This window comes from Cricetulus griseus, chromosome 5, assembly GCF_003668045.3.
Source record: "Cricetulus griseus strain 17A/GY chromosome 5, alternate assembly CriGri-PICRH-1.0, whole genome shotgun sequence".
Classification (NCBI taxonomy): Eukaryota; Metazoa; Chordata; class Mammalia; order Rodentia; family Cricetidae; genus Cricetulus; species Cricetulus griseus.
Window position 1 is genome coordinate 177,305,166 of NC_048598.1, and position 16,416 is coordinate 177,321,581.

The window sequence follows — 16,416 nt, forward strand, 5'->3', positions numbered from 1 at the left end:
GAGACTGAGTGACCTCGGCCTCCCAAATGCTGGGATTAAATGAGTGCACCATCACCACCACCCCTTGGCCCATGTAGCTAATCTTAAAAATAGGATATTGAAGCAGATTTTTTGGACAGCTGGCCAAACTGTACTGCAAACTTCAGGTTCCTCCCTGTCCCTGTGATATGACCTGACCCTAAAATATCAGTTTCCTGTTCCATGAGTTGATTCTTATGGAATTTGCTTCTTTACACATCATGAACATCACATCTGATAGGAAACTTTTCATGGACCCACTCTGTTACAGCTGCCCCAACATACCTAGATTCAGTTGACAGAGTCAGTCACATCTTGAAATCCCTAAGAAGTCCCACCTTCCCTTCCAGCCTCCATCTTGCTCAGACCTTACTAATCGCCTAAACTGCAAATCCTTCAGGGACTGAAAGTGAGGTGGTCCCCCATAGGCTCACAGGTTTGAATCCCTGGTTCTCACTTGGAACTGTTTGTAAAGGTTACGATGTGTGACCTCGTTGAGGAAAATGTGTCATTGGGGAAATCTCTGGGGATTCTAAACACTCGTGCTGTTTCAGAGACCACTGGTTCTTGCTCATAGATCAAGCTCTGATGCCTCAGCTGCTGCTCCAGCCACCAAGCCTTTATTCAGCCATCGTCCACTGTAATGCTCTGAAGCTGTAAGCCCAGTGTATTGCTTCTTTTTTACATTGCCTTGGTCATGGTATTTTTATCACAGATGAAGCAGCCATGATTTCAGAAGGAGGAAGGATGGATATGAGAGGCACTTGAGTGGGGATATTGACGGGTACTGCAACGGATAGAAAATATAAAAAAAAAAGTTTAGTTAAAAATATTTTAATTTAAATTTAATAAAAAAATCTTATGATAAATACCAATCCCAGTAAAAATCAACAAGGAAATCTGCTCTCACAGTGAGGTCAGGGAGAATGTTCCGAGCTCAGTGTTGAACATACAATGGGAATCCTGGGAGTAAAGGGCTGGGCTCCTCAGACAGAGCTACAGGGTCAGGGCTATGCTATTTATTTATGAGCATAGGGAGGCTTCATCTGCATTTCCTGCTGCACAAAAGTTCTGTGGTGAAAGCATTAGCCATGAATGAATTGAGCAGATGAAGAAGAGAAAACTGAGAAACTGGGAAATAATTAAGTAATAGACTATTATTTATTACATGTTTGTGATATAATCCAAGTCTTATTTTATTGTGTTATCGACTACAGACACCACTCTGCCTGATTAGTGCCACAGAGGCCAATAAAATAAGGTTTTGATGATTTTAGAAGGAATATCAATGTTTTATGAATATTGAATCTAGATATTAAATAGTAGGAATTGGTTCCAAGGAGGTACCTTAGAGCAGATTCATGAAGTCAACTTGTATGTGACACTCAGTTTTGAAAAATAAACATATTTAAGTTGTATAAATTATTATTTTTCTGTAAATAACTTTTGAAAATTTACACATGTTTGTTTTTGTGTGGAGTGGGCTGTGTTTCATGCAGTGCTCCTGTACATTAGGTCACTATTTCTAAACATCCTCAAAGTAATAAATGAGCATGTCTGTGAGTAAAGAGAGATCTTAACACTCCACTGTGGAACCCTGCTCTGATACCCTTCCAACTCTCCAGTCCTGTACTGAATGGAGGTGACTCTCAGCATGAAGGGCCTTGAAATCACCTCTACATGGGACACATGTGCCAGCTCCTAGTTTTCCAATTGAGGAAATCATTCTACCATAGGTAAACTGTCTATAAGACGGAGAAGGTCTTTGAGTTGTGTCATTTCTGTTCCTGTAGCATCCCCATGAGAGTGACAGATTCTAGGAACTAACTGAACTCATTTCTGTCAGATCTGGTTTCCTTCAATGCATGTACTCTAGATGAAATACAGATGTCTCCTGGGTCTTGCATGTGGTTAACAGACATTACATAAACACAACAATTCAGCATCAGAGAGAGAAGACATCCCCTGTCTTCTCTGTGCATGGGGAGTGGGAATCAAAGGCAGAGGAAACCAGTTGTTTTTCTTTCCCTGTTCTAAAGAATTACAGTGCCTATGATTCCTTATTGCGTAGCGCCCCCTGCTGGCCCAGAGCTCCTCTGCAGGGAGGTTTTTGTCTGGGCTCATGCTGAAGTCCCCTCACTGTGTATCTTGCACAGTAATATGTGGCTGTGTCCTCAGTGGTCACAGAGTTCAGCTGCAGGAAGAACTGGTTCTTGGCTGTGTCTCTGGTGATGGAGATGCGGCTCTTGAGGGATAGGTTGTAGTCGGTGCTACCATCATAACCTATGTACCCCATCCACTCCAGATTCTTCCCTGGGAACTGCCTGATCCAGTTCCAGTAGGAACCACTGTTGGTGATGGAGTCACCAGTGACAGAGCAAGTGAGGGACAGCGACTGTGAGGGCTTCACCAGGCCAGGTCCTGACTCCTGAAGCTGGATCTGGGACAGGACACCTGCAGACAGGAAGAGTCAATTCTGTCAATCACATGTTGTCACATCCCCTCATGGACACATGTATGAAATGGTCACACTCACCAGGAAGGGCTGTCACCAGGTACAGAAGACCCAACAGTCTCATCTTCTAGGCTACATCCCCTTTTCTCAGAGGTCAGCCTCCTGTGAGAGAGATGTGTGCTCGCATAGCCCAGGAGGGTATTTAACTAAGAGCTAGAAGATGAATTTGCATGTGAGGATTCAGCCTTGTCCTTATAAAAGAGGAGGGTGGATTCCACTCCATTTCCTCATTACAACACAGCCATCACTGTGTCTGACTTCCTACAGAGTGAGTCTGGAATAGAGAGCATGGGGACCACAGGGATCACAGGACACACATACTGGCATGACCCCACCTCTGCTCCCTAGCCCACCCTGTCACCAAATTCTTCTGCTCCTGTATATTTTTTGCTTTTTTTCCATTAACTTATTTGTTAATATTTTATATATTATTACTATTTAATTAATTTATTCATATTTATATTCCAATCCCAGTTCCCCCTCCCTTCTCTCCTCTTCCTCCTCCCATCCCTACCTCCCGTCTGCTCCTTGGAGAGGGAGTCTACTAAATCTGCTCATTATACATTTGAGGCAGGAACAAGGCGCCTCCCCACCACCCTGCCTATCTGTGTTTTGGTTGAGCAAGCAACTGCACCATATAGAATGGGCTCCTCTAAGAAAGTTTTGCATTACAATTAGATCTTGGTCACATTCCCATTGGGCTCATGTATAATGCCAGCTATATTAAGTGAGTGTCACCTATATTAATGGAGTCTAGTTTGGTCTTGTGCAGGTCCCCTATTTGTCAGACCTGAGTCAGTAATCTTTCATTAGATAGCCCAGATAATTCTGAATTCCTCATCATGGTCTTGACCCCTTTGTTCATATTATCACTCCTCCCTCACTTCGATTGTACACCAGGAGAATGGTCCATTGATCAGTTTTGGATTTCTGCATCTGCTTCTATCTGTTTCTGAAAGTGAGTTAATGCTTCTCTGGGGTTGACGATTGTAAAGTCTGTGTATCTTTTACTTTATGTCTGGTATCCACTAATGAGTGACTGCACACTATATTTGTTTTTGTGGGTATGGGTTACCACACTCAGGCTGTTTTTATTTTTCTAGTTCTGTCCATTTGTCTGCAGATTTTAGGATATCTTTGTTTCTTACTGCTGAGTAGTATTCCATTGTGAAAATTTATCAATTTCTTTATCCATTCTTCTATTGAGGAGCATCTAGGTTATTACCAAGTTATGAATATTAAGAATAATGCTAGTATGAACATAGTTGCAGCTTCTGTAATTTTAAGTCCCATGTAAACTCCAATCTACTATTCATACTTGGCCTTCTGAATTCCTGGTTTCTGATTAAGAAGACCAGACTGCTCAAGGTTTCCTTCCCTTTTCAGTCATGTGATGGGTTCCCGTCTTTGCTAGAATTTTACCAAGCTGTCACGTTGCTGTAGCATATGAACCCCTACTTCTTGCTCTGTCCAGACTGTGGAATGCATAGGAAACACCTGCTGATAGAATCAGCTGCATCCCACACTCCCTCCCCCTTCTCAACTCCCAAGTCCTCCCATCCGTATAAAACATCTTGCTGTCTTTGAAAATTAGAAGGTGTTCTATATAAGCAAAGGAACTCTAGGATAAAATAAGAGATAAATAAAAAATGTATAAAATAGAATTAAAGCCATGTGATATTATGACACAGGGAACCTCCCAAATGCATTTGAATTGGATCCTGATGACATCTACAGTTGGACCTGCAGCCTATGCTTAGGAGTGTTTGGTTTCCTCGGTAAGACTCCCATAAAAATCCCATTTTTCATTTTAAAAATACTGTAATTGGAGATAGATTCTGGATTACATGTGCACTTCACCATTCAACTCTAGAACCCCCTCTGGTGTCAACCCACAGAGGTCCTAATATTCCACTGTGAGATAAACTGTATTCATGGTGAGGGAGAGAGGCTTTAAATGGAGTCATTTCCTTTTCTGTAGCATTTCCAAGAGAGGGACATAGATTCTAGGAACTAACTGGCCTTGTATCCTTCTAGAGGAGGGTTCTAACTGTCATCTGAGATGATCTCCTGGGCCTGGTATGTGGTTAACTCAGAGGAATAATCTCTTGAGTAGATTGAGGGAACACACTTTCTCGCCCCTCTGCTCTTATTCCCCATGGTCTGCATAACTAATTAATTTTGGTTTTCCCTTTTTCTGTCACACAACAAACACATTTAGCACTGTTGTTGTTCATATGAACTTGATGTAATATTGGACTCTGTCCTTCTTTGTTAATTTTGATGGAACATCGTCTCCAATTGGTGATTCTCACTCCCATGTAGGGGTTGCTCTTCAGTGTTTGTAGACAATTTATTCTGTCTCAGCCATCCTGTACAGGTCAGGAGGTTGTCCTAGGAATCCTGTGTGACTGGGATGCATCAGGGAAGCCACAAGATTGAGTTCTGTGGAGGATGAAAGCTGTGTCTACTCTTCAGAAATCCAGTCTCCTCCCACAGAATTCAGCCCTATAAACCTTGCATGGGTCCAGCAAGTTCACACATAACAGCAGCCCTGCATTCATACCAATATTAGTCTTTCTGTTGATGGTTCCCAGAATTCACAAATAAGGGAACCCTCTTTCCTATATATCCCGACACTGAGTTTATATTAGACCAAGAGAGATCTTCATGATGGTGTTGAAACTTTACTTTGCACAGATTAGATCAGATGCGCACTATACCTAGGATGACAAGGAAATTCTGTCCACATTTACTGGAACAGGAGACACTTCCTGAGTATCCTGTGATCTGCTAGAAAAGGCTGTGAGGATAAGGAAGGATAAGGATGAACTTTGAGAAAAAATTCCAGGAGGAAAATAAATACACTGGCAGGAAATCAGAAATCCCAACCAATTCTCCACCTGAGTGTGCTCATGTATGTGAGAAGAGCCAGGTCAGATGGGAAAAAAAACTGTTTTTTCTACTCACAGGGCCTTGTTTTTAAAACCTGTTGGCTCTCATCTGAGTTTTTTTAGTGTTAAAAGGAGAAAACCTCAATTTGTTGTTGTTGTTTTAATGAAAATACTCAGATTGTAGCAATGCTACCAATGGCAGAATTACTTCTGTTCTTGGAATTCAGCCTTTGCATGGCCAGAATGTGGTTTTTATATAAAACCAAAACAAAACCAAAAAGCATATATAAACAGAAATGATTAGATTAAAAAAAAAAAAAATAAAAATAACACAAAAAACAAAAAATAAAAAAAATAAAAAATAATTAAAAAACAGAAATGATTAGATTAAGACATGTCAAAGTTATAACAGAGGGAAAACCCAAAAGAGGTCCTCAGTTGCCCTTCTGCTTCTAAGAACAAAAGAAGGTGTGTATTGGGGGCCTCCATTTCATGCACTTTACACTGGTGTACATTTTATGTCAATTAGTGTCAACCTAGAACTTGTGACAAAGACAATCCAATTACAGGGAGCAGAGGAATGAGCACCCAGTGCTCTCAATGACATGAACAGGCCTCTTATGTTCCCAGCCTGGAATCACACTGTTGCTGCCCCCAGTGTTATCTGAGCAGGAGTCTACATTGTTGTGAGTGAAGAAATTCCACACCCTGAGGACTCCACAGCGTGACAGTCAGCTCTAACTGTGACTCTAAATTAGTAAGAATTTTGATTCTTAATAGCAAAAAATGATTCAGGGTTGGACATATCTATAAACAAAATCATGAGTTAGATTCATTAGGAAAGTTTGAACTGATGAAAAAGACTCTGTAAGACTGTGAAGTTACAAAGGGTCACAACAAATGATTATTCCAGAGCAAGTCCCCAGGCTGATCTTCTCTGTCATCTCAGTGCCAGGACATATTCCTGCTCCTCCAGGGTTTCAGACACACTCAGGATGTGGTTACAACAGTGTTTCTTGCACAGTAATATACTTCAGAGTCCTCAGATGTCAGGCTGCTGAGCTCCATGTATGCTGTGCTGGAGGATTTTTCTGCTGTAAGTATGGCCTTGCCCTTTTGAGCGTATATAGATTCACTATCTTCTGGATCAATAGCTCCAATCCACTGCAGGCCCTGTCTAGGCCTCAGTGTTTCCCAACTCATATAGTAACCAGGGAAGTTGTAGCCTGAAGTCTTACAGGACACCTTCACTGAGGCTCCATGCCTCAGCAGCTGACCCCAACTGCAGCTGGACCTGGGAGTGGACACCTGTGGAGAGAAAGGCAGAGTGGATGTCACTGTCACCTGAGTGCATGCCCCCTTCTCATGTCTGGAACTTGGAGCCCTTACCTGTAGCTGCTGTCACCAGGAAGACAATGTTCCAGCTCCATCCCATGGTGAGGACCTGTGTGCTCAGTCACTGTGAATAGGACACTGGTCATGTGTAATTGGTGGTGTGAACATCACTGTATTTACATTCATAGACTCACATCTTTTGTATATTCATTAGCAGGGTTCTTCATAGATAAGGACTTAGTTCAGCTGGAGCAGGAGGAGGTAGAGGACCAGCCAGCAGGATGTTGAGGTCCAAATCCTAATCCTATGTGAGGAAGCAGACATTCCTGAGTCCTGTGCAGACCCTGTGAACATAATAGCAGTCACTATTCTCTCAATTTAAAGATATAATGGCACCATGAGATACTTGGTCCTATTGGTGACCAAATTGGTTTCAGGTCGGGAGTAATGAATGTGATTGGAAATTTTCAGTGCTTCTAAATTGGGAAAATTTGAATTCTTCATTCATTTTTCTGTTTTTCTTAACAACATCAGTGAGTTCAATCTGCATCAATCCTGTTGTGTCTGGAAAGCTTTGTCTCCTTGGTGTCCTCCATTCCCTCTGGAATTTATTATCTATGAGCATCCTCTTTTGCAGGGTTCCATAAGCTCTGTGGGGACAGATTTGAAGACATCACATTAAATGTTCCAAGGTCTCTCACTTTTCACACATTCTCCAGTTAGTCTTTGTATTCCTGAATATTGCAGGAGGCTCTATGATAACGAATGAGTAAGACACTGATCTATGAATATAGGAGAATTCACTGGAGTTATTTCATTGCTAATTACTTTAGGAGGGGGGGGGGGGGGGGGGGGGGGGGGGGGGGGGGGCGGGGGGGGGGCGGGGGGGGGGGGGGCGGGGGGGGGGGGGGGGGGGGGGGGGGGGGGGGGGGGGGGGGGGGGGGGGGGGGGGGGCGGGGGGGCGGGGCGGGGGGGGGGGGGGGGCGGCGGGTTAACATGAATATTTGTTATTCCCCAGGTCTCACTTGTCTAATCTTAGATTCTTGGCCACCATAGTGTCAGGATTGGTTCAATCTCATGGAGGGGGTCTTAAATGTAATCTATATATTGGTTGATTCATTCCACAAGGGTTTGTACACTATGTATCCCTGTGTCCCACGGGCCTGTCATGACTGTAGATCTAAGGCTGTATAGCAATTGTACCACATTTTCTTCATGTATTTTCTACTGACAGACATCTAGGATGTTTCTAATTCTGACTATTATAGATAGAACAGCGATGAACTCAGTGTCTCTAGTAGGATGTTGAGTCTTTGGGGTGTATAGCCAAGAGTGGTGAAGTTGGATGGGGAGACAGATCTATTCCCAGCCTCCAGTTGTACAGCTACACTGATTCCCAAGTGTCTGTACACAGTGGGTGACTCTACAGGATGAGGTGCTTGGATTCAAAATGACTTCTCCAGCAGATAGCAGGTAAGTCCTAAATTAAAGTTTTCAAGGACACTAACAGATGCCTTCCTTGGTGTGGGTTGTCATTATGAATGTATGTTTTCTTATTAGTTGATAAATAAAACACTGTTTGCCCATTACACAAGCAGGAAGAATAGGTAGGGTTACTAGATCAGTAGAATTCTGGGGAGAGGAAAGCAGAGAGGCCTGATAGGAGACACCATGCAACCGAGGGTGGAGTAACAGGGCTGGAAACTTTTCTGGTAAGAAAAGACCACATGGAAATATTTAGCTTAATAGAAATAGGGTAATAATTAAGAGAGAGCTAGCTCTAGCCATCAGCCATCAGATTTATAATTAATGTCCCTGTGTGCTTATTTGGGGGCAGCATTGGTGGTGGGATCTGGTGGGGCAGAAACCTCTGAATTCACTTCCGTGTACATCAGAGAATCTCATTCAGGCAGAGGCAGGAGGGGAAGGATCTCCTCTCTTCTGGTCAGTCCCTGACCCTAGTTGGAGAAACATAGAAGGACTCTTTATGCATCATTGCTGTGTCAAGCAGTAAATTAGATTCATCACAGGTTTGCATAATCTCTAACATAGAATTGGCCAAGGGGATTCATGCCTGCCACATGCATTCCCCACATGATTGCTTACATATTAACCACGTGACATTCATAATGTGAATGGGAGGGTATGTCTGCTAGGGTAACTTGCAAAATTAATGTTCAGAGATAAAAATAAATCACACTGAATCAACACGTTGAGATTATAGAGTCCCATTGGTCTCCATGCTGGTTTTTACTCTCACATTTTTGAAAACCAAATACTCTGTGGATCAATAATGACCAGCAGGAATCCAAAGTACTGTAAGAGTTGATGCTGTAGCAATGTGTGCCCATGTTCTGTAAAGACTTGATAAAGTAGAGCTGGGAACTTGGACAGGGAAGGAATGAATGTGGGACCAGAGACTGAGGTATAATCTCAGAACTTTCCTCAATTAACATTGAGTTGATGAATGCGATGTGTGAAATGTAATTTAGCAATACATTTGTCCAACTTATAGGAATCATACTTACAAGACAGTGCATTCTGCTATAAAAATGTCTTCTATTCTAAGGTATGGTAACTTCTGCTGGACAACATGGCCAGAGTCAACAATTTACCTGAGGTCACTAAAGATTTGACTTAACGAGTTTTTATTTGCCCAGATGTTGATTCGGAATTGACAGGTTAAATGTGTATTTTAATTTATTGTCAACTCTTGCTCCAAAAGTTCTCATCACTCAAATACAGATATATTTCATCATAATTCATAATCACAGTTTTCAGTTTTACTGTTTTATTAAAGAAACTTGAAAATTGAAGCAGTCACTGGTCAAGATTCTGTCAGGATATGGAGTACTCTAGAGGATCCTAAGTCAACACCACTTCATATTTATATGTCCTTTGCAAAGTTAATAAAAATCAATATAGGTCTTTGAGAAGAAGACAGACAAAAGGGCACTCAGTTTATTTCTGAGGGAGTCTCCAGGATGATCTTCTCTGCCATCTCAGACCCAGGGCAGCTTCCTGCTCCACCAGGGTTTCTGACACACTCAGGATGTGGTTGCAACACTGTGTCTCTTGCACAGTAATAGACTGCAGAGTCCTCAGATGTCAGGCTGCTGAGCTCCATGCAGGCTGTGCTGGAGGATGTGTCTGCAATCAGTGTGGCCTTGCCCTGGAACTTCTGATTGTACCCAGTATCACCATCTCCAGGATAAATCCATCCAATCCACTCCAGACTCTGTCCAGGCCTCGGCTTCACCCAGTGCATAGTATAGCTACTAAATGTGAAGCCTGAAGCCTTGCAGGACATCTTCACTGAGACCCCAGGCTTCACCAGCTCAGCTCCAGACTGCTGCAACTGGACCGGGGAGTGGACACCTGTGGAAAGAAAGGCAGAGTGATGTCACTGTCCCCTGAGTGCATGGCCCCTCCTCAAGTCTGGAACTTGGAGGCCTTACCTGTAGCTGCTGTCACCAGGAAGAGGATGATCCAGCTCCATCCCATGGTGAGGACCTGTGTGCTCAGTGACTGTGGAGAGGACACTGATCATGTGTTGTTGGTGGTGTGGACATCCCTGTATTTACCACATAGACTCACATGATTTGCATATTCACGAGCAGGATAGTTCTTAGATAAGGACCTAGGCCAGCTGGAGAAGAAGGAGGTGGAGGACACCTGGGTCAGGCAGCAGGATGCTGAGGTCCAAATCCTCATCCTGTCTGAGGAAGCAGTCATTCCTGAGACCTGTGTAGACCCTGTAGAAACATCAAGGCCTGAACTCTCACTGTAAAAATAGAAATGGAACCGAAACATTTGGTTCTCCTGGTGACTAGTTTGGGTTCAGGTGGTGGTGATAATTGTGCCTGGCTATTTCCAAAGCTCCTAAATTAGGAGAATTTGTATTCTTCTTTCATGGAGAAACAGTATGTGCTTTTTCAGCAGGTTGTATCGGTGTGTTTCCTGTGTGTGTGTGTGTGTGTGTGTGTGTGTGTGTGGTGTTTAATCCTTTACTTTCTTGTCTATGTGTTTCCTTTCTAGAAATAAACATAGGTTGTTTAATGAGTGTAAGGAGGTAGTAAAGATCAGGGAGGAATTGGGCAGTGAAATTGTGATCTGAAAATTTTATATGTAAAAATGTTTTTCAAATATCAAAGATAAAGAAATCTTCATAAAACAAACAAGAAAATAGAACTGCAATATTTAACAAAGTGTTTATACTGTGTTTGAATACTGAAGACTTTACTTTGCAACTGCAATAGGCGTGGTTCAGGGAACAGACTTTTAAAAGGAGTCCGAAGAGACTATGGAGTCCCCTCCTCCTGTCATCTCGTTTCTGTCCTGCTGATTTTTGGCTCCATTTGACCCCTGCTGGTCATGGTTGACACTCAAATTTCACTGTGTAGCTTGAGCAGTGACACATTCATGTTCCTTCAGTGTTCACAGAGCTCTGCTTCAGGAAAAAGGGGCTCTTGTTTTCCAGGAAGCACTGAATGGCTGTGACAGAGATTGATTGTAAATGATGCCTCTGTCATTGCTAATGTTCCTCCCACACCAGCGTCTTCCCTGCTGGCATTTGGATCCAGGTCATCACTCCACACTGCTACTGCAGAGTGACGACAGAGAATCACAACATGCTAAGTCATTGAACCTTTGAAAATTAGTCATCCTGTTATTGCTGGACCCATCACAGTTTGCATGGAATCATGGAGTTGGTCTAGTCTGGCTGCCTTGAGAGGCACATGCCAGAGTTGTTCAGGTTAGGGTCTTTGGTTCATGTGGCACTGTGTGCATTCCAGTTTCTGGTAAACCAAGGCACTCCCTCGGACAGAGGAGCTTTCAGGCCACCTCTGCTTCTCTATGTATCCTAGAACATCTGCTTACTTTCCCCAATCCTGAGGGTGCGATCTCCTTCACCCTCTGTCTCTCTGTCTCTGTCTCTGTTCATGTCTCTGGTGCTCTTGGATTCACCCCTCTCTCAGTCATGAGGGCTATGGGCCTAAAAGTTTAAAATGTACACCCAGATAAAGATTCCCCTAAAACTCTTATTTTGCCCTTGCTCCCTTGTCCATTTGTTGATTCAGATTTAAAATCAAATGCAAACTTCTCCAGCAACTAGCTCCAGGTTTTCCTTCAAACTCTGCATCCTGGGACAAGTTTAAAGTGACTCACCCCAGCTGTTCCTGCCTCACAAATTGCTCCAAATGCTGCCCACATTGCCCACATGTCCCTACCCCTAGAACTTTACTCAGAGCCTGGTCAGCCTGGACAGGGCCAACTTTCCAGCTTCTTTGGCCCCAGCCTGTTGTGGGAACTCATCCACCCAATAGTTTTTGACGTAGTAGCCCCTTTCTGTTGGAGTCTCAGGTGCTGCATGCAGACTGGGAGGGGAGCTCTTGTCTTGGGTGGTGTTTGCAAATCAGGTCTCAGCTTCCAGAGCTCTGGGCAGAAGATTGAGGTGGTTCTCTACCTTATTACATTTATTCCTGAGTGATTCTTAAATAAATGTCTGATTCCCATTATCCAGGCTTGATGGATATTGCAATCAAACATTACACCACCCAACAATGATGCCTCAGTGTCAGCAGGAAGTAGTTGTAGAGATGATTACACACTGCTCCTAATCATTTGTTTATCATCAATAAAAGACTGGGATACGGGTTTCAAACCTGGGACAAATGGAGCAGTAAGTGGACACCACATTCTTCAGACCCTACCTGTTACAGGGTCCTCCTGGCTGGCAAGTCCTTCCTCCTTCCCTAAACATTGCAGCCCTGGGCTGGGCTTCCCTACCTGAGCTGCTCTTCTGTATATAATCCAACTGTTTCAGTTACCTGGTCCTTTCCACGACTCTTTTGGTCCCCTGTCTTCCCTCCCCTTCCCCCTCCCCCATTCCTCACATGACCCAGGGTAGTGTCTACTCTGGATTTTCCCAGATGTTCATGCGTCTGGCTATGCTCTCCTGTATGTCTATAATAAACATCTCCTCCACCATACCTGTGACCAGTCCTGTTCCTTTAACTTTTATTTCTTTTTTTATTCACTAACAACCTTCCCTGAGTCCTAGAGTGACAGCCTAGGCCTCGGATGAGTTTCATGTAAGTGGCTCATGTATGTTTTGAACAAAGGCCAGAAGTTGGAATAACAAAATGAATAGGAGACCCCATGATGAAAGTTACAGGTGAAGTAACTGCATCAGGAAAATACAAATGGGTCACATCTGTGTCTGATGTGCACAGTGCTCAGGGAAACAGAAGACGTGAGACCTGTTAGGGTGTGGGGGTCACTGAGTGTGACCTCACCTCACCTTTGACTCCACTAATCCCAGACACTGTCCTAACCGGATACCACTGAGTCTTTGCCTGAATCTCATGAGGGAAAATCATCACCAATACTGCACACCTCACTCAGCATTTTTCCTTTCATTTTCTGATAATTTTTATTTTATTTTATTAGTTAAAATTAGGAACAAGCTTGCTTCAGATGTCAATCCTTTCTCCCTCTCCCTCCCCTCCCTCCTCCACTCCCCAGGCAGGGTAAGGCCCTCAAATGGGGCTCCCCAAAGTCTACCACATCATCCTGGCCAGGCCTAGGACCTACCCCATGTGTCCAGGTCAAGAGAGCATCCCTTCACAAGGGATGGGCTCTCAAAATCCCTTCTTTTTTTTAAAGACCTTACATATTTAATACAGTGCGTTACCTCTGTACAAATGGAAAAATAATTAAGTTCAACCAAACCAATATGGCTGGTAATTTTTGTACAATGCCAACTCAACACGGTAAACTGGGATACTTTTTTCCAAAGTTGACAGCACAGCTAAAGTTTCCAAAAATTCAAATTATATATATATATATATATATATATATATATATATATATTATCAGCAACTGATTTTCCAGGTTCTGCAGTCATTTGAACAAAATTGTAGAGATATCCAACACTCTCCATTTAAAAAAAAAATCCCAGAAAAACAGCACAATTCTGTTACTCTTGTGGTACCTGGCACCATTTTTTTTTAAAAAAATAGCTTCTCAATCATCATCTGAAAGGAAACCATTTTGAGCAACATCATTAAAAACAGCTCTGATAAAGCACGGTCACTACTATGTATCATAAAGCAGGTCCACATATGAGTGAGCACATATCATGCTTGTCTGTTTGTGATTGGGTTACCTCACTCAGAATGGTTTCTTCGAGTTCCATCCATTTTCCTGCAAATTTCAAGATTCCATTGTTTTTTTCTGCTGAGTAGTACTCCATTGTGTAAATGTACCACATTTTCTCTATCCATTCTTCAGTTGAGGAGCATCTAGGCTGCTTCCAGTTTCTGGCTATTACAAACAATGCTGCTATGAACATGGCTAAACAGATGTCATTGTTATATGAATGTGCTTCTTTTAGGTATATGCCTAGGAGTGGAATTGCTGGATCTTGTGGTAGACTCATTCCCATTTTCTTGAGGAGTCGCTATACTGATTTCCAAAGTGGTTGTACAAGTTTGCACTCCCACCAGCAGGGGAGGAGTGTGTCCCTTTCTCCACATCCTCTCCAGCATAAACTGTCATTGATATTTTTGATTTTAGCCATTCTGAGAGGAGTAAGATGGTATCTCAAAGTCGTTTTTGCATTTCCCTGATAGCTAAAGATGTTGAACACTTTCTTATGTGTCTTTTAGCCATTTTAATCTGTGATAGACAAAGTATAAAGACTCACTCAGCATTTGATCCTGTGTCATCACCAGAGTCATTTCTGCTATCCGAGGTGAGATATTTCCATGGAATTCACGTTAGACTGCGTGGTGTGTATATTGTAAATTGTGGCAGAAGAGAACTCTGTGATCACAGATTTCACAGACCATAAACACAGAGAGCATCCTGAGAAATCAGTAGATGGGGTGACAGCTGTGACCACATAAACCAGCACTCAGTCATGTCTGCACCTGTTCCTGCCCTGTCCCTCCATCCATGTGTGACCTGCGCCCCCTGCTGGTCCTGAGCGCTCCTGCAGGGAGGTTTGTGTCAGGGTCACACTGAAGTCCTCTCACTGTGTCACTTGCACAGTAATAAATGCCAGTGTCTTCGGTTCTTAAGTTGTCCATTTGCAGGTAGAGGGTGCTTTTGGAGTCGTCTCTTGAGATGGTGAATCTGCCTCTCACAGACTCCCCATAGTGTGTTCCATAGTTATTAGGTTTGTGTTTAATTACACCAACCCACTCCAGCCCCTTGCCTGGAGCCTGGCGGACCCAGTTCATCCAGTGGTCACTGAAGGTGAATCCAGAGGCTGCACAGGAGAGTTTCAGGGACTTTCCAGGCTGCACCAAGCCTCCCCCAGACTCCACCAGCTGCACCTCACACTGGATACCTGTGAAAAGAAAATTTATTGTGTGAGTAAATTCTCACAAATGTCCACTGTCCCTCTCACTCGTGTCCACTCACACAGTATCTCTCCTTATGTATAAATTACCTTTGAACAGAACCACAAGGAAAACCCAGCTCAGTCTCATCTCCATGCTGAGTGTGGACTGTTTAGTGATGACCACAGAATGGAAGGACCTGTGAGTCCAGAGCTGGGTGCCTCTGTCAGAGCTGTAGGGTCAGGGCTGGTTTTCATTGGCAGAGGAGAACAAAATTTGCATGACTTCCTGCTATATCATTAGCTGAGGGATGTGAGTCTTACTTGAGACAGTTTATGGTCCAAATGTCTTTGATGAAATAAGGACCAAAGTGGCATTTAGAGCATCAATGTGTCACTTACTGTCCTGGGGACAGAGCTCAGCTGATAGAGTGTTTTGCATGCCTGATGCTCTGTATTCATTCCCAGCCCTGCATGATGGGCAAGCATTGGAGCAGGGGAATCATAGTTTTGACTTGTGATTTTTTTATATGAAACTGTTAGAAAAGAACAGAGATGGCAAAAGAATGAAATAAAAGATTATTTATTTGGAATGAGTTTATGGTTTTATATTTAAATATAGGTTTTTAGTCTGTATTATGCTTTATATTTGTAAACTCCTTTCTTGTTTTGCATAGAATATAAAACTAAAATTTAAAAACATAAGAAATTGGCCTGGTGTTGGTGGTGCATGCCTTTAATCCCAGCACTCAGGAGGCAGAGACAGGCAGATCTCTGTGAGTTTGAGGCCAGCCAGGTTTCCAGAGCAAGTACCAGGATAGGCTCCAAAGCCACAGAGAAACCCTGTCTCGAAAAACCAAAAAAATATAAGAGATTTTATATACGGTTCAGTTAATAATGAATGATTACATTAAATTGAGTAAGATAATCCTACTGAAACCACAGCACATTGCTACTGTATATCCTGCGTAAATCTCTAAAATTTATTGTCAAATAATGAAACAGCACACACACATACACACACACACACACCACACACACACACACACACAAACATATATATATATACATATTATATATTACATATTATATATTATATATTATATATTATATATTATATATTATATATAATAAGACTATTCTTTGACAAATGGTAAAAGTCCTTTTTGAATACCTGTGTTTACGATTTAGCTCCACCAGGACTGACCAACCCCACCTACCATATAGACCAGCTCTTTCCCATCACAAAGGTGCAGACAGCTCTTCTGTGACCTCCCAAAAAACACCCAGGGGGCCTGGTTCCT

At 42.8% G+C, this 16,416-nt stretch overlaps 1 pseudogene and 3 gene segments (V, D, J or C); 1 reads left to right on the forward strand and 3 right to left on the reverse strand.

Moving 5' to 3' along the window:
* LOC113838988 overlaps positions 1-678 on the forward strand; it is a 4,948-nt gene extending 4,270 nt beyond the window's left edge. The window contains 1 exon segment of the V gene segment in view: positions 596-678. Within this exon segment, the coding sequence occupies positions 596-678 (83 nt within the window).
* A 1,456-nt stretch (positions 679-2,134) lies between these two features.
* On the reverse strand, positions 2,135-2,597 carry LOC113838529 (the record flags this gene model as incomplete). The annotated part of the segment is given in 2 exon segments: positions 2,135-2,472; positions 2,555-2,597. Coding segments are annotated over 2 exon segments (381 nt in total), but the record flags the coding sequence as incomplete, so codon positions are not given.
* A 7,212-nt stretch (positions 2,598-9,809) lies between these two features.
* LOC113838530 lies at positions 9,810-10,266 on the reverse strand (annotated as a pseudogene).
* Positions 10,267-14,687: 4,421 nt separating this feature from the next.
* On the reverse strand, positions 14,688-15,269 carry LOC107977424. The segment is given in 2 exon segments: positions 14,688-15,121; positions 15,224-15,269. Coding segments are annotated over 2 exon segments (480 nt in total).
* Between the last annotated feature and the right edge of the window lie 1,147 nt (positions 15,270-16,416).